This window comes from Polypterus senegalus, chromosome 6, assembly GCF_016835505.1.
Source record: "Polypterus senegalus isolate Bchr_013 chromosome 6, ASM1683550v1, whole genome shotgun sequence".
NCBI classification, from domain to species: domain Eukaryota; kingdom Metazoa; phylum Chordata; class Cladistia; order Polypteriformes; family Polypteridae; genus Polypterus; species Polypterus senegalus.
In genome coordinates, this window is record NC_053159.1 from 20,065,392 (window position 1) to 20,090,270 (window position 24,879).

At 34.4% G+C, this 24,879-nt stretch overlaps 1 protein-coding gene across 2 annotated transcripts in view; it reads right to left on the minus strand.

Annotated features, from left to right (window-relative positions):
- tmem201 (transmembrane protein 201) overlaps positions 1 to 24,879 on the minus strand; it is an 89,511-nt gene that overhangs the window by 36,551 nt on the left and 28,081 nt on the right. The window contains exons 6-7 of one of the 2 annotated variants that reach the window (XM_039755515.1): positions 23,861 to 24,064; positions 9,779 to 10,005 (exon numbers count right to left, since the gene is read on the minus strand). In XM_039755515.1, the coding sequence (XP_039611449.1) occupies positions 9,779 to 10,005; positions 23,861 to 24,064 (431 nt within the window). The remainder of the gene's footprint in view (positions 1 to 9,778; positions 10,006 to 23,860; positions 24,065 to 24,879) is intronic. The other variant, XM_039755516.1, reaches the window with a different exon arrangement.

Genomic DNA, 24,879 nt, shown 5'->3' on the forward strand with positions numbered 1-24,879 from the left:
TTCTTGTCAAAATTAAAAGACAGATTGCAGCACTTGCAGCATAACGCAAATAGTTGCATTTACATTCTGTACGCACAGTGATCTCCATTGCTCTTGAGACTCACCACCGTTGTGTCATCCACAAACTTAATGTTGTTGTTAGAGATATATGCAGCCATACAATTTTTGAGTCAGCAGAATTAACAGAAGTGGGCTGAATACACAGTGCTAGGGTGCACCAGTTGTCAGTGTGATGATACTGGAGATGGTGTTCCGACATAGAGCCTCTGGGATCCCTGTCAGGAATTCCAGGATTCAAGGATTCATTTGCATAGTGAAGAGCTGTAGCCTAGCACAATCAACTTGCCTATGAGGTACTGAGGGATGATAGTGTTGAAAGCTAAACTGAAGTCAATGAAAAGCATTCTAGCCTAAGTGTCTTGTTTGTACAGATGAAGAGCACATGATATGGCATCTTCAGTGGAATGGTTCAGATGATAGGCAAACTGGAGAGGGTCATGTGATATGGGAAGTCCGTTTTTTAAGAGTCCCAAAACAAGCCTCTCAAAGTGCTTCAATAATGACAGGTGTGACTGCTATAGAGAGATAGTCATTAAGGCAAGAGACAGAGGATTTATTCGGCACTGGTATGATGGTGGTGGTTTTGAAGCACTTGCAGACAACTGTCTGCCTTAGAGAAATGCTGAAGATTCCCTGAGCACTCAGCCAGCTATGATTTTTGATTCACCAGCCTTGCAAGGATTTAAATTAAATAAAAGTTCTTCTCAAGTGGACAAATACAGCTCCTGGTCCTCCTAATGTGGGATGTTCAAGACATCAAACCATGCACAGAAGTTATTTAGAACTTCTTGAAGTGAGGAGACAGCAATGAAGGATTCTTGGATTTTCTGCCACGTATGCAGTGTGTCTCTTGTATCTTATGTTAGCCTCAAGATAGGTTTGCTCTTGCTGTCCTGAGGGATGCCTTGTCACCTGATCTAAAGGCAGCATTATGGACTTTTAACAATGCATGAACCTCCAGTGTCACTCACGGTTTCCGATTTGCATGTGTTCTGACGGTCTTTGAGACAGATGTAGCCAGTGACCGGTGATGCATACTCCTCTAAATTGATCCGATGGCCACAGGTGGCAACTGCTTTAAATATGGCCTAGTCCATGTGATCAAAACAGTTCTGCAGAGCTGAAACAGCTCCCTTTGGCCACACCATGATTTGTTAATGGGAAATGATCATCAGGAATTACTCCTGCAGTACGAATGTCCAAAGTCAGCATGTTCTCACAGTCTTAACTGAAAAATGAAAAAATAGGCGATGGTGTGAAGCTTTCTCTTATAGTCCTCACATACCACAGAGAAAGCTTAAATACGTTAGTAGCCGTTGACAATTTTATAGGACAGTGATTCTGCACGTATCTACAGAGGCTGTCTCAACATTGGAATTTCACGCTTAACGACAGTTAAATAAAAGAAACTTTTTTTTTTTTAAGTTATCGTCAGATATTTGTCACACCAAAGCAGACACATTCTTCTGCAATGATATCACTTGTGATTACTCTAAAACTATTATTTAATTTCTCAGATTCCATTCTCTCATTTTCTACCCCAGAAATGATCTTTCCAAGATACTCATTTCCTTTGACTTTTTAAACAGGTCTCTACTGAATAAATCTCTTACCGCTGACCTATGATATAAATACAGACAATATCAGAAACCTACAACTGGTGTAATTTCAATTTCAATCCACAATTCCATACCAACAAGAAATATTTTGAAACCTCAGCAGAAAATATAGTCACCAGCATTATGGCAGAATCCCAGAAAATTAATACTTTGAAAAAGTATATTCTTTAATGGGTCAACATTTATTCAATCCATTTCCCCAGTATTACTAAAAAAAACCAAAAAAAAACAGTAGCTTTCAAAAATATAAAACTGTAAAGTGTTCAAGATGGTTTCCTTTTCTCTAAGTTCCTACTTACATCCTCACAATTATTCTGTCAACAATTATTCATCCAATGAAAATAATGACTCTTGGAAACTAAAGACAAAGGTCAATAAGAAATAGCATGGCAAAAACGTAAATTCTTACTAACCAAAAAAAATGTACATTTCTTAGAAAACAAAAGGTTTAGGCTCAAATTCTCCATTCTCATCCTCTATCCTTTTTAGCATCATCACCGTATTTTTAACTGTTTTATTAATCCATCATTATAAAACTCCATCTCAGATTCTCCAAGGGCGTGCACACGTTTTATATTTTACCTAAAGAAAACTCAGTACCCCTATAGCAATGCTCTACTAGAATGCTCCACCTGCAGGTTCGAGATAATAAGATAATCAATCCCCATATTCCAATTGATTCTGGCTCGGAGCCCACTGAAAATAAAGGAGGAATTTAACTATAGACAGAATGTTTGAAGTTAGTGCTGAACGATAAGATCATGTAGGACAGGTCAATTAATTTCACAACTCACCCCATCTGTTCAAATGGAAAGAAAAACAAATGTATTTTGTTCAGTTACTGTAGATTCAGCCTCAGAATCAAGAAAGGTGAACATGCAAATGAAGAGCTCACAATAACTGCTCGCTGTTGGGACATGCTAGTGCGAAAAGCTCCATTTGTACATCATCACATATTGCAGAGACTAGAGGGTGGTGGGGGGAGGTAATATTCTCAGGTTTCTTCTTCATGAGAAATTTCTCCCTTCAGAGGCATACTGTTTTCACAAATACCAGCTCATTAGGAATGCTGAAGCCGGATCTTTGCCCTTCTCCCCACCCTACTTTAAAACAACTATTTAAATGCCCACCTGCATTTGGGGGTTAAAGGTGAACCTTAGTCAAAATTAACGAAAATGTGTACCGTCAATGGCACTGTCGACAGATTGCAAAAGACTTCCTGAACACTTGAGTGATCCCAGGTGGGGACAGGAAACTAAAAATGTCATCCCGAAACAAACTAAGGAAAAGGAGATTTTTCTTTTCATATGGTAAAAATAAATTATTAATTGACCCAAGACGCCATACAGCAAATTCTAATTGTTTCATTTTTCAGTTACCTACTTTGCCTACTAGCAAATACTGACAAACCTTTATTTCCTGAAAAAGTCTTGCAAGCTGTGTTTTGCATGGACAACTAGAAACTATCATGATCTGCATTCTGAAGCAAGTGCCAAAACAGTATTTTTGCCATGCTCTCATGCAGGTTTAAACTATCTGACCAAACTATACTAGGGCATTTGAGCTTCAATGAGTGCAAACAGAGGGGATTTTTTGAAAAAAAGGAACAGAGAGAGAGAGAGAGAGGGAGAGAGCAATCCAACCTGTATACAGCATTTCATTTACAAAGATATTATCATGGGTTCAGACATTTTCACAGACAGCTTGGAGGAGCTGCAGGAGTGACACTTCACCACTCTTCAAAACCTGTACGGAAAGTACTACCTATGAACATTCCACAATTTCATCCTAGGTATTTATAATATTATAGAACTGGAAATATTTAGACAGGTTGCCTATAAATCCCACAGTAAAACGCATGGAGTGAAGTAAAATCGATGCACAATTTTATACCTGGTGTATTACATTTTCAAAAATGGCGTTCTAAGAGGAAGTGATGTTGGGTAGAACGGTTCACTGTCATACTGAATTTAAAGGAATGGGTCTAAAATAGGTTTTGCATAGCCCAGCATAAAGTGAAGAGACTATTTTTATAGGGCAAGATTTAAATTAAGAAAGAAAGGGGGGGCACTAAGAGAGCAAATGGGAAGAAGGGATGATAAATCCCCTTCACAAGCCCTAAGAACTGACCTAATCTGGAGGCAAAAGAGAAGAAGAAAGAGAGAGAAACTAGCTTTCAAATGCTGGAATATTCAAAACCCCAATGCCTTAAAAAGTATCACAATCAATTGGTTACCACTTCTTTATCAACACAACTAGAAAACTAAAAAATCTGGAGAGCTTTTCTTTGGAAAACTGGGAACTAAGTATGCCAGAGAGTAGCTATCTCCAAAACATCTGCTATGTGATACCAGATTTTCAAAAGCACATAAAAGAAGGGAGTTTAGTTTCACAGAAGTAAAAGGAAGGCTACATACAGACCCCTCTGAAAATCCTGGAGCAGCAAGGCCAATTCATTTATTTTTGCTATACACTGAAGACAAAAGATAAATAGGACACAACAGTTCCGAATTTCAACTTTAATTTCCTAGTATCGACATCTAGGTGTGTTAAACAATGTAGACGATAGAATCTTTTGCAGAAGACCACTCAGTTTGTTAGGTGAGCAAAAGTATAGGAACATGTGTGTAACAGGTGTGTCCTGTTATATAGTGTTTAAATAATACATTTCTCTAAATGTGAACTCCCCATTGGTCTCCAGTCATGCTCATATACTACAGAATGTGTCTTTATGCAAAAATGTACCTCAGGTATTGAAATTAACAGAACGCTGTTATGGTACCAAAATAAGAATTTGCCTTTTCAATACTATTTCAATACAAAGGCTCTTTACATCTCCCTTTACAGACTGTACAATTAACAACCCAATCACCTCTGATATCACCTCTGCTGTCCATACCCCTGGACCCACTTCTTCCTGCCTGACCTGTACTTAACAGGAAGTGTCGCCATCTTAGTCAGTATAAACTTAGACAAGTGTCATTAGGGACATTCTTTTGCCAAGACGCTTTAAAGTATTTCCCTTGATAATATATGGGATTGCAGTGACACCAACTCTTTGTCTTGTCCACTTTTACAAGGTATACTGCTCAATACTACTTGAATGTTTAGGGTTGTTGTCTTATTGAAACATCCATTTCATGTTGAACTTGGGTATTCAAATTGATGGTCTGATATCTTCTTCACAATTCCTTAATATTTTTCAGAATTCAAGATTCCATCCTTGATGTCAATTTGAGCAGGGCCAGAATAAAAAAAAAAAACCAGATATATATAAAAGACATTCTTACCACCAGCTTAAAATTAGTGACATGGTTTTGTTGGTGGTAGACCATGCTAGGTCTTCACAAAGCATCTTCTTGTGCCTAAATAGTCCAATTTTGAACCGACAGTACAGGCTTTCAAAACCATTCATTTTGTTCTGGTGGTCTCTGACAAGCTTTAGATGGGCAGCTTTATTTCCCTACCCCCATCCCTGGTAATCCTTCCTCAGCTAGGATCTCTGTTAAGCATTCTTACTGCAGATACGTGTATCATGACACAAGAGGCTGACAATGTAGGCTTGAAGACCTCTGCACATTATTTCAGGATTTCATTTTTAGTTCTTACTATTATCCTTGTGGCCCCTGAGGAAAATGTTTGCTGGTTGCCTACTTCTTGACAGGATAGCTATTGTTTTAAATGATATCTACTTATATACCATTTACCTAACAGCAGATTTACATTTTAAGTCTGAAACACTTTGATATGGCTTTATAAACCTGTCCAGATTTATTAGCATCTGACACTTTTTACCTCAGTTTTAATTCAGGTACAATTCTAGACACAATAACAGTAACCTGCTTTCTTACAGTTATGTTTACTCCTCCTTGATGCACTATTTCAGACCTTCAATTTCATTTATTAATTGGTTAACACAATTTGTCACTAATACAGTTAACCTTGATCCAAGTCACAGAATTAAGCTTTCGGTATGTGCACAATTTTAGTATACTGTGTGTGTTATTTGGCTGCATGGACATTTCAAAATACTCAACTTGATGAATAATTGTATTTTAATTGAATTAGGAAAAGCTAAAGTCTTATATTAAAAAATATGCAGCGATTTGACACATTTTCAAGCATGACTGTAAATAAAAAAAAGCCTGAATGGATAATTTAAATTCTGTTTATTAGAACTCCTCTGGAACTTTCTATTAACAGAAAATAAAAAACAAACAAGCTAGCTGATTTTAGAGTGTACAGAGTGTATTAAAGGCTGTCTTTGATAATGTCCTTATTATTAGCACCATCTACAAATATTTTTTTAGATGCGCGTATTTTAAGATCAGAATGCATACAAGACATACTGTAATCGAGAAGATTTGAAATAATTTACTTATGGAATTCTTCTTGGTTCATGGTACTGTACAGCAACACTTAGTTCACTTTATATAAACACATAGCAACGTGTGGGCTCTAATCTTTAAAGTATAAAAAAGTTGCATTAAATACAGCAAAATACTAATGGATGTAAACATTATACCCTAGATGCATAAAGCATACCCATAAGAGAAAAGAAATTGGAGGATGAGAGGGAAATTTTCATTCTGTGGTTGACCAGTCCTTAGATATACTGTACTATGCATGATGTTTCTACTAAATTTAAACTCTTCATCATAACAAACAAAACATTGACCACCTTTCCCAAGTAGTAAAACCGACTGCCATTTACTGAAAGGTACACAAATCCTAAACTTCCTAAACAGTGGGAATTACTGCTGTCTGAGCGATGAACAAAACATGGTGAAAACTAAGCATAACCAGTTATAGTTATCAGCATTTGTATATACTGACGAAACACATCCACCAGACTTCACCCCATGCATGTACGCTTTATGACACACACCCTCATGCCTGACTAACTTATGAAAGGAAAGGACTACTACCTAAAGTCTGCCAAATTGTTTTTCAAAAACAGCAAGGCAATCATGCATAAGAAACTAATGTAAAGATGCTTTATTAACTTAAAATTACCAGTTGAAGTAGTGGGGAAGTCTACAAATTATAAATGTTTAAAAAATTAACCTGTGAGAAAAAGGTGCCAGCTTTGGGCTGGACCAACCACCAGTCACTTCTATTAGAGGAACCTTGCGAGTTTAGAATATGTTGTTAAAATTATGTAACCTGTCAAAAGAACTTAAATTTCAGGTTTCAGTTACAATAATTACATCAAACATATTTGGGGACATATAATTCATATATAAAACTCCATTACCACTTAGAATTTTGGCACTCTTTTAAGAGCCAGTAAAAGAGACAAAAAGTGCAAGGGCCAATAAAGCCAAAGCTATAGCAGAGTCAAACAATTTGTTTAAAACGTAACGCAAACTTTCTGTAATATTGTACTTTGAAATATTGAAAAAAATACACATTGCAGTTTTTTCAGGAATGTGTTAATTTATAATACATAATATAGATATATTTTGTACCACAATTGGGTGGCAGTGTCGTTAAAAACGAATGTTTTCACTAGCCTCTCAGAAAACGAGTGACTCTTGATTGCACAAGAAATGAAAACAAAAGAAACTCCAAACACATTTATTTTATAGACTGAGCACAGCTGTCAGGTATGACTTGCATGAACTAGAACGAGACCGCAAAATTACTTCAATCTATCATAACACCCTACCTGGGAGATCAATCTCGACAAATTTGCATGAAATCTTTGCACCTTAAAAATAATAATCTTCCATTTACTGCAATCTATAATCTTTTTAATTGATTCTGAATGACAGCCTCCTGACGTCCATTCTCTCAAACTCTAATCCAAGTCTAATGATAAAATCTGCCTAAACAAAGAGCAAAGATGACAACCAAAAAGCCACAGGAAACAATACACAGAAGACTATGCATGACAATTAAACAGGGATTTTCCAAAAATACACTGTCATGTGACTGCCTCTAGAATGTTATTCGAAGGCTGGCTGTGCTATCGAACTAAGATGGGTAGAAATGTAAGTAATCAACATAGCCCTCAATGTTAACGTTTGGAGTGCAATATGCATTGCACCAAGCAATGCATATGTCTCTGTTACATGTCATTTGGCATTGGATTCATAAAAGCAGTGCCTTATTCCTGGTAAATGCATTATATGCACTGTACTTCCAGGAGAGTTCATACTAGTTGTCAGCCCTAATACACACAAAAGCTTCCCAGTGTGACTCAAGACTAAATCATACAAGTTTGATTTTTTTTAAGAGTGAAGCTCAGACTGGTTGGACTGAGTCACTAGACATGTCAACTTACAAGACTTAAGATCACGGAAGTATCTAGCAACTGCCTCCACTCTCGTAAATTATGTAAATGATGTCTGTGACAGGTAAGAAAAAAGAATCACTGGAAAAGATGGGACATGTAATGTGACATGTCCTTATGTATTTTACTACCAAAACCCTAATCAGAAAAGAAGGTAAGATTACTTGACACCGCTTTTTGAAATAGGGTTTTTACCAGCCCAGAACAACTTTTGGAAGCTAATTCGGGGAGTATTTTTTCTGAGGACATATTTAGAATATGTTATGTAGTACAATGGTTTACACAATTTATTTAGGAACCTTTAAATTTGATTTTAATTATTTTGGAAAAAGTACCTGAAGTTATGCAAATTAGGACACCATTCAGTCCTCCAGCTCATTTGGGTAGCCAAATGTCCTAATACCTAATCTAAAAATTGTCACAGCCGCTGCCTTAACTACATGCTTTGGCAATTTTAACAGAAATGATAAAAAACAAACACATTATAGACTCGGGTAGGAGAGTTTTAGTAAAATTTACTGATCTCTATTAACAGAAGGAAAGTGATAAGAATAGTGAAATAAAGAAGTTGGGGGAATTTTAGAAGCAAAGCATAACGAGAAAGGATTGCATTTACTAATGTGGGTGTTCATCCACTCCACCCAATAAATGCGAGATGTTGATACCTGATGTGATACAGCAAGTAATGACCTAAAAATGATCTTAAACTGCTTTGTTCCTATTGGCAGGTGGTAGAGCATGTGGCATTCATTTTTTGGTTACATAATTCTACTTTTGGCTGTTTCCCCAATCCCACAAACTGCACTGCAGAGCACACCTTATTATTCAACGCTTGAGGCAGATATCCTAGTGAGTGGGTCCCTTTGGGTCAAATAGGTTTAATGGCCTAGTGCACTCAAAAGTCAAATAATGACAAGTTTCTGAAAAATGCATCAAGTTACTTCAGCTAATTCACAACAAGCATGGATCACGCGAGGTAAAAAATAAAGGAAATCTTTCTCCAGAAGAACTTTCATACTACTCTGCACGATCTGAATAGGCAGCTCATTATGTGTAAAATAAGCAAAATCATGTCAAATATCAATTACATTTGTTTCGTGTTGATTTAGACAACCATAGATGAAATCTGTAGTTAAAATTTTGTGTTTATTTACGAGATGTGTCAATTTAAATTGCCGGAATGGCCGCGTAGTATTACCTGCAATATAATTGTATCGAAATCACAGGAGTATTCATGTTTGAACTAATACATGCAAAAATTGCAAGCTGATAGAACCAGTTGTTAGTTAGCTATTGGGAAGGTAATAGATATCTGCGTGTATACTTTGGTGTAAAAATGGGTGATTGAAATTTAGAGCAACATATTTAATATTAAATTGTGTGAAATATCGGCAAATGCGCTATGAAACATTACAATTGTTGCAAATGGCATATGGTGAAGATGCTATGAAAAAGTCGAGTGTGTTTGAGTGGCATAAGGGTTTCAAAGATGGGCAAAAAAGATGTGCCGGAGCATACAATGGAAATCCCAGAGTGCACCGTGCACTAAAAAAAAGCATGCATGTCTTAATTGTATGGAAAGTTATCTAATTAAAATCAATAAAAAACACACAAAACGCAAGCATGCCTCAGATGCCTACATCCTGTTCATGTTCTTCCACATTCTTACATTGTTTGTATACACGTATAAAAGCTATATAATAAAAGCCAAGACATCATTTTGTGTGTCTTTCAACCACCACCGTAAATACTTGCCTAGAGGAGGCAGTTTGATTCAAAATGTTTGCAAGTAGATGCTTACCTGTTCTAGTAAGTTTAGGAATCGTTCCCAGTGAGAGAGCTCGATTTAGACGACCAGGTAAGGATGATGGGGAGGCTTTGCGGACCCTCTGACAGAACTGGTGGCTCACCAAAAAGGACAGATTGGGGGAAGGAGAAGGAAGAAACTCTGTTGAGCTGGCTAACGTTGGAGAAAGGACACTGGACCCACTGTTGTAAAAGGATGCCACGTTGTCTCCAGACAAGTACCTGAAGAAAGACAAAAAGAAACTTCTGCTTGATAATTGCACTTGCAATACTGGCATTGTTCCATGCAATGAAACTGCACAATATAATGACAATGCACTAGAAATGATGGTTCCCATTTTACTCAGGACTTAGTTACACATGCTTAAAATTTACAATGGATATAAACCTGTCTTTGGTGGAGTTTTCTTCTGTCCATACAAAAAAAGCTTCATTTTTGGCATTGTATAAATCTAAATTTGAAAAAAATAAACACAGCTTGAATAAACTGAATGAGATTATAATTATTGTTTCATGGTATCTAGGCATCTTTTATGTATGACTATGAAAAGCTGCAAATAAACACAGATAAAAAGATTTTAAAAACGTGCACACACACACACTAAAGGTTATTCCCACATGAAGAAAAAAAAAAGTTTGTAATTATCAAAGTTTCAGCCATGTACACTTCATAAGGAACAAACCCAATGAAGGGTACACAGACAAAATGTCATCTCTGTAATTTTTGTACTTTTCCTTTCAGTGTGTGAAAAATCTTTAATCTTTTCCTTCCTTAACCACACATTGAAGCAACGACTGACTAACTTCAATACAAAAAAAGTCAGGCATAGTGGAACCTAGTGCTGTATGTTACCCCCAAATTAGGACGTTTACTGGGATAGGAGCTGAACTAATGACAAACCTTGTCGGATTAAAACTGGTACATTGTTTGCCAATAACCACACACTTTAATAAAAACACACAAAAAAAAATTCTAAAACTGTTACCAATTGTTTATGCAAAGATAAACTTTTGTACATATTTCCTTCCTATAATATGTCCCAAACTAGTCTAAGACATGACATCACTGCTGCATACCACCTATTTTGGTAATTATTATGGTATTTCAAAGTAATGCAATTTTTGTATTCCTATTAGAAACCTGACTTTATTCCCTTTTCAAGTGACAAGAGACATTAAAAACTATAATTATGCGGACAAGAAAATTCAGAAAGGGTTTATGTTAAAGAAGGTGACCTTTGGCCACTTCAGTTGACTTCACAACTTTACTTTTTGTCATACAATCAACTTAAATTTTGCTTCACAGAAATGGACTAAGTGTATCTGAATATATTGTATATTTCTTTGTACTCACATATGCATTTGAATACTACATTAACAATAAAGAGACACGAAATGCATCACAGATTGTTTACTGGAAAGCTGCTTTTTGTTGTTGGCGTAGATAAATTCTTTGTGTTTTTCTATTTGTGTTCCAGAGCCTATTGTAAATTGCTGACTTAGTTAAAATAGTACACACAGCAGTAATAGCAGCAAAATATTCAAGGGCATCACATATTTAATAATAACTTGTTTTTCAATAAAACATATACAGTTTTATACCAAACAGACTGTCAAAATAAGACACTGAATGGAAAAATGTATTTTTAAACTGCTACTCGGTGCAAAGTCAAAGTAGTCAAGATGGAAAATATATATATATATATATATATATAAATCAATGAAATGTCATTAAAAGTTAGAATTTCCAATAATATTTTTATTTAAATACTTCAACATATGCCTCTCTTCTTGGAGAGAAACTGCCATATTTACAAGGGAATGGAGATGGTGGATTTATTTTGACTTGGGAGAAAACAATTATTACCAAAACCGTACAAAAACATACTAAGCTAAAATTGGTAGTGGAACTAAGATTAAAAAAAAAAAAAAAGTAGTGAAATATTCAGGAAAATGTCCAGCGTAAATTTATGCTTAACTTTAAAAGTATATTTAGGAAATCCCAAACTATGTACAACATCTGCGAAATTGGCATCCAATTTGCAGGATGCTAATAGAGCAGTTAAAATTAATCATTTTTTCTTTGAAACAAGATATAACCACAAAGTATGCATTCATTAATTAAAAAGGTATTAATTTAAATACTTCCACATACAACAAAAGTGCATCTTACAATTACAATTTAAGGAAACAAAAAAACATTACTACTCGTCAATGTGAATGAGGCTCAAGTTGTTTTCTAACAATACTTCAGGGCAGGAAAGGTACAGCAACTATCTGAATTAAGATGATTTCATTTGTCACTTCCCTATCTGGCTTTTCAATAAAAAAAAACTGTTTTCTCAAATCTCATGTCACATCACGATGCTAGGTTTCATAATAGAAAAGGGCCAGCAGCTAGTACTCTTAAATGCTGAATGCTACAGGTTGCCCTAGTCTTGTTGGCAATTTAAAAAAATTAAAATGAGACAATATACATTAAAACATATTAAGAAATGTAATTATTTTCCTGTTATAATGAGAAATAGAAAGGTAGATTAATGACATTCATAGCATAGACTCACATGTTTGAATGTAGTTACGTGTGCCAAATTGTTTTCAACTAAAACTGGAGTGGAAAAAACAGTGAAAAATGATACAGTGCACGATAACCAGTCAGGGCTTTGGAGATAGTGAGTCTATGCATATTTTATCACTATGCGGGCTTGTGCACACTGCAACACTTACATTAATTTAGCTGTCGTAAACAAACTACAGTGTTACCTTTGGATGGTGGAAGTACCTCATCATAATATTGAAAAGCATGAAAACTTCAATCAGAATGAACCCTGCCTAAAAATGAAACCAACTTTGCCACCAAAGTTATAAAAAAATAAAAATGGTATGTAAATAAGTGTACACATATGTAATACTGCTCCATAAACTTGGTTCATTTTTTAGTTTTAAAGAAAGACTGCCTACACTGACCTGTTTAACTCGGTTTACTTGTTTCGTCATGGTGTGTGGCAAGAATTCTACACCTTTAGCAAAACTGGAACCTAATTAACTGTTGTAGCCAGTAAGAGGTACAGCATATGGCAAAAAAAAATAAAAAAGCCATTTAAAAAAGGGGAAATCCAAGAAAGACAAAAAACAGAACTGTTTTTAAAAAAAAAAAAACACCGAACACACAAGAAAGTTATCCATGTTGTCTTAAAATTTAAATTTGCTATTGTAATCTGATAGATCTAGCAGGATAATTTCCATGATAATGTATAATTTACAAAAACAGCAATTTCAGAATAAAATTCTAAGAATAAAATTTTAAAATGCAGAGACTAATTATTACTTCAGAAACCCTATAAACAGTACAATGCATGCTCACAACCAGAATAAATGTGCCAGGTTTTATACATTTAAATATAAACATTAAATACACTTATAAATCAAGATAAAAATCATACATTTAAATAGTTGAATTGTTTGCGTGTTACAAAATATGGATTAACAATTGTGAGATTACATCAAATGTTGTTTAAAAATAATAAAGCTGTTCAGATAAAGTTATTACTTGAGTTGCATTGTGTGCTTTACTTTAATGCAAATAAAAGTCTTCTGTAACTTTACAGCAGTGTCATACTGTTAACACTGGGATTTTAAAGAAACAGTTCAGACTGTAAATATTTTTTAAAAATCAAAAGGATTCGCTTTAAATTACACATATTTTCATTAAACTATACAGATATATATTTAAACTGAGAATTCATAAATACACTAATTGCACCAGGGAGTCTTAATTTCAACAGATTTCAGTAAACTATAGAAAGCATCCCGTTACCCAAAGCCAGTCACCCAAGTAAAAAGATTCAACACAGCTTGCAAACACACTCATTATTTAAAAAAATCAAAAAAAAAAAAACCAGAAGTTAAATGCAATGAAAGAGATAAGCTGCCAACATCTCCTGCCACCTAGTGGATAAAAGAAGTTTGAATTTAAAACTTAAAACAGACTTCTCTGTAGTGTAAATGAGAAGTCAGATACTTATACTTATGCCAGATACAATACTGGCATATATTTTTTCTTTTTTTTCTGATTTGCCTAACATGGATTTCATCTTTATGCAAAATTACCTATGAAAGCAGACATCATATTGCTTATTTTACTCTCTGTCTAGTAAGACTTCTCTTTCTTGGCCACGTGGAGATTAGCTCGTTAGGTTCCAATTAAACTAACATTCATTGTAAACCTTACATGCTGCTTGTATGATAAATCAGGTTAGGTTTTGGGGATTGAGGTTTCAATTTCTTGATCCAAGGTGTCCCAAATCAATTTCACTGAACAACTAGTCTCTTGTTTTGGTTTCCCCCCCTACAGCCTTTAGCTCGAGATCGACACCAAGGGGTGATGTGCAGTCAAATGCTTTTTAGTAACACCATACACACATCATTCATGCTAGTACATGTTTCCATCTGCCTAGCTGATACAAGCCAACTGCAATATTTTAGAATCTCAGCTGCAAAAGAAATTTCATTTTAATACGTTATCATTTCAACAGGGAACAACTAAATAATAATTAGTTGAGGGCAAAAAACAGGCACATTAAATGGCATTCGAATAAAGGCTCTCTTGGAAGGCAGAGGCTTCTAAATGTACCAGTTTGATTTGCCAGCATGCTCTATAATTAACAATTATAACAAATAAAGATTCCTTCACAGGCAGTACAAACATTTGTTGTTTTGTTTTTTTTTTACAAAAAATTAAGATGGCATTGAAAACAGCAATTAATTATACAGCTTTTAGTGAGAAGTTTCATAATGATGACAGGCCCATATAGAGCATGTTGATATATTTAATTCAACTACTATCCCAAGGGCAGAAAATCCCTTAAAACGCCTTCTTTCTCTTTCAGTGAATTAAAGTAATAAAGACAAAAAAAAAAAAAACCCCAAGAGTAACATTGAAATATTTTATTTTAAAAAGAACATCATACAGCAAAGTACTGTTAGAATAGAGATACACCATTCTGCAAATTTATCAAAAGATGCATCGTCTTCAGCTTCAGCCCAAAGTTAAAACATTAAATGTTATTTACTGTGGGAATGAATGTTTTATGTGCAGTGGTTCAAATGAGAAATTAAAGGTTTTCCTCACTGATTTTAAGATGGATTTTTCAAATGCATAAATTAATGCTTGAACTACTAGTAAAATGTGCAATTTAATAGCATGTTTCATTAAAGAAACATACTGTAGTGTAATTTTTCCAGGAGATAGCACTCAAACTTATTTTTGAAGCTGATGCATTATGTTTAAACATCTGCATATATTCATTCCCACATGTCCATCTCAGATTACTTCAAACAAATTTCTTGAAAGGCTTGGAAAGAGGGAACCTGCAAGCAACGATAATGTGTTGAATCTGAGCACAAAGGTACTGCAATTAAATACAATACAGTGTACCCAGTTACCATTATAGAATGCAGAATGTCTAATATTGTCCTGCTCTTTCAAGCAGATTTAATATCAAATAGGCAGGTTTAAAAAGCTTTTCATTAAGGAGTTCCCAATCTCTTCCAGAAAGCACACAACACATTTCAAACTTGCAGATGTCCCTGTCCAATACAAAGTAGAAATAACTGATTTATTGGGGTTCTCTTACTCTGTACCAATATTCAAATTAAAAGCATAAATACAAAAACCGTATACCTTAGAAGACGGATGTGAATAATCACCTGGACAAGCTAAACAGGAAAAAACACGTATTCATTAACGTTTAAAATTATAAATCTAGTATACAGTTTCTTGGAAATCATTTGCATACTCATTTGGTGTCAATAGTGATTTATTGCATCTACACACAAGAAATGCTTACAGGTAAAAACAGAGCAAGAAGGATACAAATATTATAGAAGGTTGGATGGACAAAACAGGAGACATGGAAAATATTTCTTTCACATTTTGTGTTTATATATCATTTTTTAATTGTTAAAAATCCTTATGCACTTAAGAGTTATTATTTAAAATGATAAAACAGCTTTAAATACCAGTTAAGTTCTATTATTATGAACTAACTGCTTTCTTCAGCAGTACTGGGCATTCACTACAGAGCAGAAGTTATACAAATTCTAGTTAGATTTTCAGAAAGGGTGTACTTCTGGATTGAAATATATAATATGGGGCTTACTACAATGTCTGATTAAAATCTAATGTCATTTTTATATATAAAAATACTAAATAATGTACCATGACTACTAGAATTTGGTACATGAGAATCCTAAAATAATGCTAGAAAGTGGTATACATTTTACATCTTAGTAGCAGTTATGTTTATTCAAGTACACACTTATTTTTTTCAACACAGTACAGTATAGTAATAAACTAAGTACCAGATTAGTTAAACTTTAATTAAAATAAATCAAATACACACACACACACACACACACACACACTTCAATACACAATATCATGTATTGGTAGCTGGCAAAATTATAACTATAATTATAAGTCACAGAGTGCACTATTTAAGGAGTACTGGAAAGTATGCAGCATTATGCACAATCTACACAAATACATTTCTGCAACAAAAACACATGTATAAGTCATTCACTGCCATATATACTTGTATAAAAAATACATTGCATATAATGTGGACGGATGCATTAATTTGTTGAAATATTAAAAATTATGGAAAAAGATGATCCACTGTAGCAACCCCTAATGGGAGTGGCCGAAAAACAAGAATATAAATATTAAAAATCAAAATTAATGTAAAAAGGTTAAGGAAAAATATCTAAATAGTATAAAACAATGCCAAAGTACTACATATGTGTAAATGATAATATAACATTTCACTATAAAATACTATTTAGTGTTTCTACAATCACTCAAAGCATTTCTGTATCTGCTCTCATGACACCTGATCATTTGTATTCAAAGTTCTGTTTCATTGTTATTTTAAAGGTCCCTAGAGCCACATATGAAATATCCTTGCACTAGCTGTTCCTCCTCCTTGGGTGGATGCTTTGCCAACCTGGTAACTGTGACTGTTACCCCACCTCGGCTTCAATGAGGTTAAGTCACTAATTGACTAAACTTGTTTCATTCTGCCAATAACAAGCTTGTAACTGATGCTTAATTTCACCACCTACTATCTCTAAACACATGTTTTAGCTGTGTGGATTGGTTTCTGTTTGTACAAAATTCACTTTTATGCAAACAAGTGTACCAGACTGTGAACAAAGTGTATGCACATACTAATAGTGTTCCAAAAGACTTGCCAACTTCAGTTCACACCAAAATACTTTGGATAAGCAAATATCAAAGATGTTGGCAGTTCACAGTAAACAATGGGAGACAGCGTGTACTAAGCAGAAAAAAAAGGCACCACTTATGTATTCAATATACAAGCAATGCATGCTTCTAAAAAACAACATGATCCAGATTGTTAGCTTCCATTTACCTCCTGGTGTTAGCTTAGATGTATCAAAAATACTTCAGATTTTTCACATTTGAAAAAAAAAAAAAAAAAAACGGCTAGACTTAATTACGGTATTTTTCCTTTCTCTGCATAGTGTAAAAAAAACTCCAACCACCCCTTAAGTTGGACAAGCAATGTCAATTTTAAGGGGTCAACATCAGCTTCTGAACAAATACTCCTGAAATGCAAAGGTACTGATTCAAACCATTTCTGGGCCTCCTTCGAAAGCCAGTGATGTTTCAGGATTAAGATTCATTGTATTGCTGTGTCTTCACATACATTAACATATAAAAGCATGAAATGAAATAGACATTGATAAAGGGAAAGGTCACCCTGCAAATAATTTAACTTGTGTAAAAACATTTTTAAAGAATTATAAAACTCAAAAAGAAGGTGCTGATTAAACTCCGCTGCACAAGTACTAGTGGAGAATATCCATGGAACAAACACTATCAGTAGAATACTATTAATAATAAATCAACAAAAATCATTACCTTCATCATCTTGTTCACATAGTCTATGAAGTAAAATACCAGAATACAATCATGTTTAAAGTACAACAGTTGCTGTATGCCATAATTTGCACAACATAAAATAAAATGGCAGGAAGATTACTGCGGAACACTTAAATCATTTGGAAACTCTAAAATTCATACAGCATGGGCGTGTATGCAAGTGTGTTCTGCAATGAACTGGCACCCCATCAAGATTAGTTTCTTTCCTTGTGGGCAATTCGGTAGTATTAAAACATGCCCCCACTTGAACAAGAACTGAAGTGGGTTTTTGACCCACTCCATTCTGGCAGCAAAACTGTTTGACTGTCAAGGTGACATGAAATAATGAAATATCCATGCTACCTTCAGAAAAATTTACTAGGCTTTAAACAGTTAAAAGAAAGAAAAAAAAAAAGAGAATTTGCTACTAAGAGAAACTTGATGCACAGCTGGTAATCTAATTTTAAGATCTTATTTTAAAATAAAACCATTCCCCAAAGCTATTAATAATAAAGAAATCACTACAGCACTGAAATTTCTACTCTCTAGCCAGAATGAATGACTAACATGAGCTATGCTGGTTATTTGGACTGTGAAAGGATTTGCTTAAACAAGCATCTGTCCAGCAAGTTGAAAACAAATAATACATACGAACAGAAACCCCAGTCCCATTCAGGACCATGGAATTACAGTAATTAGGAGATTAGTGGAACTGGCCACGGCTGCAATACACCACTCTTTATTGCCTTTATTTACATTTTGTTCTTAAGTTTTCTTATATGCATTTTAATTCACTTAAATAAGAGCAGTCATCTGTTTATCATTCAGTCAGCTCTAACCTTTAGATCAATTCCTTAAATCCTAGAAGGCGGACATTAATGTGTGAGGTCTTAAAACTATTAGGCAACAAAGAAATAAACACGTTAAAGTTCACACCAACTATAGTGTGCCACATTTTCTGTGATTTGGTTGTGTAAGTCGAAGGTGAATAATAGTGAAAAAGTTATAGAATTTTCATATAAATTTACTAGGGGGCTTTGCCCCCTGCTGGCTTTGCTAGCCAACAATGGCCTGTGCTAAGCGCCAGCCAATTCGCATCTCTGCCGCTCGCATATGCGGTTTTCACTTTCACCAAACAACAAATCTTTTAATTCTTTAAGATACGCCTCTTCATTGGGAAGAAACACTCATTTTCCTTGATGGCAACACGAATTAGACGATGTACAAGTCTCTGACTTGAAGTTTAAATTGGAACAATATATTCAATCTTTTTGCTGTTCCGTTATTTCACAGAGTAATAATTTGTTTGCAATAATGCAATCTTTACTATCATTTTTTTGAGACTTTCAAATTTTAGTACTTTCATTATCTCTAACCTGCTGTGCATGTGTATCGCGCCAACATTTTTTAATTCTTTATGACATTCTACTTTATCATCTACTGTTTCCAGTCCCGGGTGTAGTTAAATCTCTAATCTCTAAAATTGGCACAAAGTCTCGTCTCACAGGATGTGAAAGTATCTCTCTTAAAAAGTCATGTCTCGTCCCAGGATTTTTTTTTATTATAAAAGAGAGATTTATAATGATAGGAATATTCACCACACTCTGTTTCCCATTACTAGATTTGTTAAATCTATAATAATTGTTTGAAAGCTTGTGAACCTCCATAAAGAATTCCTGAAATGTTACATATTTGCAATAAAATTCCAATTTAAGTAAACCTAGTCCGTACTTTTCTAAAGGAAAGGATTTATATTTACTAGATTCTATGCATTGTTAAGAAAAAATGTTAAAAGGATTTTCAGCCCCTCTTTGTTATAGTGATAAGCAATACAGGCTCAATGGCATTGGAAATAATGGGTGGGAATCTGGGAAAACTGATTTGCTTTCAGAAAACACAACTACTGTTTAAGTTTGTAATGCACAATCTGAATGACATAGTTTTGAATTGTTCCCTTGATAGAGGAATGTAAAATGATCTATAAAGGCCATAACAAACAAACAAAATGCCAAACTTGCCAGAAACAAAATAACCTTATTGACCTATCCAGTGCAGAGATGGGAGCGTCACGGTTTGGGATTCAATTTCTGACAATTTGCTAACAGAATGGAAACTCTTGTAGAATCGCACCCAAAATATTTCTAGAGGATATCAGACCCCCATCCATGAGCTATAGTGAAGTGAAGAAAAAAAAAAAAAAGTCCTCCTGCTTGACAATGATCTAAAAAAATGCAATTTAATACCTTTTTGTATAGTGTGCTAAACTTACTGTAACAATAAGAAGTGTAACACTTTTTCTTTGTGAAATTGAATACACAATTAGTAAACTGCCTGAATGTCAGAGTACTGTTCCGACAATTACAGGTAAATACACTTGTTATAAAAAAAAAAAAGTAATAATCAATAAATCAGAAAAGATTAAAATGAGAAGAATTTCTTCCACTGCACTAGCATAGTCAAAATTCAGATCAACCTAGAAGAAATGTTGCGGTACAAAAAAAGAAAGAGAGCAAATAAAAACAGCCACGGAAGACAGACTTAAATTTAAAAAAAAAAAATTAAGATTATTAAACTATAGGAAATGAGTGGTTATGAGAAAGGCAGCAGGATGTCTTTCCACACGCGTAGGCAAAAGGTCCAAGAATACTGCAAAAATATAGTAAAAATAAAAAGCAGGGACAAGTCCCAGAAAAACAACTGGTGGCTAAGCTGGTAAAACAATGACAACAACTGGGAAAACAACTGGGGAACTATGTGAAGCCAAAATTAAACTGAATGTCTGCTGTGGCATAAAGAATGGTGACAGTTGCAGAATGGTTAGCACAATCTGCACATGTTTGTGTACAGGTTTGAGAATATAACATAAATAAAATAAATTAATAAATAAATGAAAAATGCGGGCGGGAGGAGAATGATCACTTCTACAATTTATTCATTGACATTATTTTGCTCAAGGAACTGAAACTAAATACTCCCTAAAATCAAAAATAAAAATTCAAAAGATTATTAGTGCCATATGCATTTGTGGATACCAAAATTATTTTCATTTACATAAACACTTTAAAGATGTGTTATCAACAACACATTTTTCAAATTAAGTTTGTCAGAAAAGTCACTTTATCAGGTTTTTGACATATGATGTTGTTATGAGATTAATGTTTGTATTATTATGTGTACGAGACATTAGGTGGATAATATAAATTTACCAAAGTGTAAATTTAAAAGGACAAGTCAAGGTAATTCCAACAACACAATCTCCTCATGCATTACATTTTCCAACTCTCCCTTTTCTTTTTTTAACCACACATTTACCCTAACATTGAAGCTACCTTTATAAAATCAAAACTTATCACATAAGGCTAAATTTATTAAATTCCTGCCTTTTGTCCTGTTATTTTCAAGATTCATCACCATGTGATCAGACTTGGTTACTGCTCAAAACTTAGCCGCTTAACTAGATTGACCTTATCTGTAATAATTACTCCTAACTAGGGATGACACACCATTCGCACATCTACCATTCAAATGCATGTCAGATGTGCTTTCACAATGTTCATCATGAGTTTGGTATTTATACAAATAACATTATGTTGTCTTCAAAAAACCCGACAAACACCACAACTTAAGTGTTTGCAGACTTGTTTTCTGAAATAAAATATGCAGTTTTTGGAACCACTTTTACGATGTATCTCTAATTATAGTATTCGCTAATGCATTATAGATTACATAATTGGAGGTTTGCCTCATACTTCAAATCATTTTGAGCCAAATCACATGCCTATCACATGAATGTGAATGTTTTGCAATACTACATAAATTTTATTTTGGAATGAATATATGGAGCTGCTTACTCTGTCACTGTTTTAGAATATGCACAGGTAAGGATAAATGGAGTATAAAATGGATGGATGGTTGGACAGACAACTGAATCCATGAAAAGTAAAGTACATTTAGAAGATAAATGAGAACCGTTTGCTTTTTTATTTGTGTTATATATAGTGCTGCTTAGGGGAAAAAAAAAAAACAAAAACAAAAAAAAACACACAACATTAATACTTTTAACATCATCATTCAAATGCATGATACTAAATGATTGCAAGTCACAGCTAATTGACAGCTATCTCATCTCATGGACAAATGACAGTTTTCACCATGCCAGCTCCATATGCTGTGATTCACTCATCTCATTCTCAGTTTAATAAATGCAGTGGTTTCCACTATGTTCAATTACAATTGTTTAACAATTATAGAAAAAAATGGCAACGGATTTCAACACAAAAATGAAGGCGATCAAGCAGTAGAAAGAAGGAAAGAAAACGATCGCATGTGACTTTAAGTTATCCCATTGTAACCTGTGTTTGCCGCATGTGCTGTAATGCTGTGTTCTGGCTTTAAATCCGTTTAACCTCCAAAGCTTCTGCATTGCGACTCACAATGTGCTGCTTCGTACGAAACCGGGTAATGAAACCACACTCAACTTAATGTTTGTTATTAACAGGCTTAAATCTTAAAACAGAAAACATGAGCGTTTAAACTCTACCACAGTAATTCCTACTCTCACAGTTAAATCACAATGAACACTGAGAGAGGCAAACACTGATAACATAACACAAAGGAAGAATTTGTGAAGCTGTTAAAGGTTCAGCACCCATGCAAGCAACAAAAACAATGAAACAAAATTAAAAAATACTTTATAGAAAAAAAAGATAGAAAATCTACACAATATGCTAAAAATTATAATAAAAAGGATATAAAACAATATAACTTAAGGGACTTACTATAAGTTTGACTAGATATACCAGTTCATCTTGCGTCCAGATCTACTTACAACCGGTACGTTTGTACCAAACATGGTCGTAAGTCAATGACTACCTGTAATTAATTTATCTCTGAAGCATCTCCATAATCAGATAAAAAAAAATATAATAAGAGCAGCAGGATTTTTCCGCTTTATTAAGTTAAACCATGCGAGATTTTTAAATAGGCATGATTTTTAAAACACTGAATATTTACCAGTAATCCAATCTTCTCCCTCAGTCAAGCTATTTACAGTAGATGGAACATGTATGAGCAACTGTAGGTGCACGAGTGAGTGTGCCCTGTGATGGATTGATGCTTCACTCAGAGTTGGTTCCTTCTCAGTGACCAATACCAGTGAGTTAAGTCCCACCCACCCACTATTCTCTTTGGAACAAGCAGAATGAATGGATATTATCCACAAAAGGCCCAAAAATGGAACAATCGTTCCTTCTTCCAAAATCAATGGGGGCAGATGTACAAAATCCTTAATATTCCTGGCCAAAGACTACCTTTGTTGTATATTAAAATGCACACTACAAAACATTCCAACTAACTGTATAAGGAAAGGCAAAGAGAAAAAAATTCTGTTATTTAAAAATAAATGAATAAAAAATTTTAAAAAGTGTTATAATAAAAGAAAAATATATAAAAACAAGCTTTTTCCTTTTACTTGTTCCAATAAAGGATTATGAGTTTTTTTTCTCTTTTTTTAAAAAAATCATACCTTTTTTCAATGTGCTCCTAACCTCCTCCGTTGTCAATATTTTCTGTATTAATTATGAATTCCAAACAAATTTGGAACATGCACTGTAAGAATTAGTGTCCTAGAGTGGTTTTAGAAGCCAACCTTTCAAGGAATGTTATTAATGAGAGCCATAATATATTCCATTTGCATTTGGCATAAGGTAAGAAATCCTGGAAAGGATGTCAGTCTATCATAGGGCAATCACATTCATACACAGACTAAAATACAACACAGCGCTTCCAATTAACCTAATCTGTACATATTTGGTGTGTGCTCTTCAAGTTAAAATCATTTACAATATCTGCTTGCAAAGTAAGTGATTAATGAAAATAATGAAGTACGAATAATTCATTTGCAATATTTACTGAATAGCATTCAAATAAAGGGAATGGTCTCAACAAGTCTGAAGGAAAAAAACAAAAAAAAACAACAAACTCTACTGTTGGAGTCAACAAATACAAAAATGAGAGGGAAATGTTGAGAAAGGGCGAGAAAGAAAGGAAAAAAATTGCACTTCCAGAGGGTCTCTCACTCATACCAGAGTTCAGTTTTGCTCTTTATTTGCTCAGTTTTCAGATTCTGACCTTCGCGTTCGATATCTTCGATGGCTGGATGGTTTTCTTGTAGCCACAGCTGCCATAAAGCCAACTAGGCAACACAGGGATGTAGTGCTGAATTTCACGGTGTCCATCCAGCTGGGAACATCTGCATTTAGGTAGCTTTCCATGACATGAAAACCCAGTATCAGGAGCCACAATATACAGGCTACTGCATCCACCCTGCGAAGCCTGCAAGATAACAAGTACAAGATAAATGGATATAATCAATGCTGTATTTCAAAACTTGCATGCCTAGTATTAAATTTGTTTCACCAATATTTTTCTGTCAAAGAGATTAACTTTGTTTCTTTAAACAGATTTATTTTCAAAATTTCATTATCACAGTTTCAGTGAATCATGGTAATATTAAGGATATTAAACAAAAAGTCAGATATTAAAGATGACATTACACTTGAAGAATTCATTGCTCCCAGGATGTGAAACAAATATAAATCCACCACTTACAATGGATCCAGCAAAAGATCATAGGATCCTTTGTGAATTACTGTGATTTGAAAATGTATTGCAGAAATGTATTTAATTGAAACTGTCCTGACCTGAGTACATTTATCTGGCAAGCTATTAATGCACTGTACGTCACATCAACACAAATCCATGTACTCAAAAGGAAAAAAATGTAAAAAAAATACAGATTTTGTTGAATAAACAACAGGCAATGTTAAACAGTGTGTGGTACAAAATTCATGTAAATTTGCAATTCAATAAAATACCCGGCCCAATGAGCCTAGTTCAGTTACTAGAAATATCTCCACTCGGCTTCCATTTATCCTCTCAAAACAGTCTAGCTGCATTATCACCATGCCAGTGAATGAACCTTGCCCAATCCATCTCCAAGACAGCCATAGGTGCCCTTTAATATTCACTTCCTCCCATAAATAAGAATGAGAACTAGAATGTGGAATGTAGTGGGTTCTTGCCAGAGTCACTTGTCTAGGACATTGCCTAGACTGGGATCTTCAAATAACCTTCTGATGGTATACCTT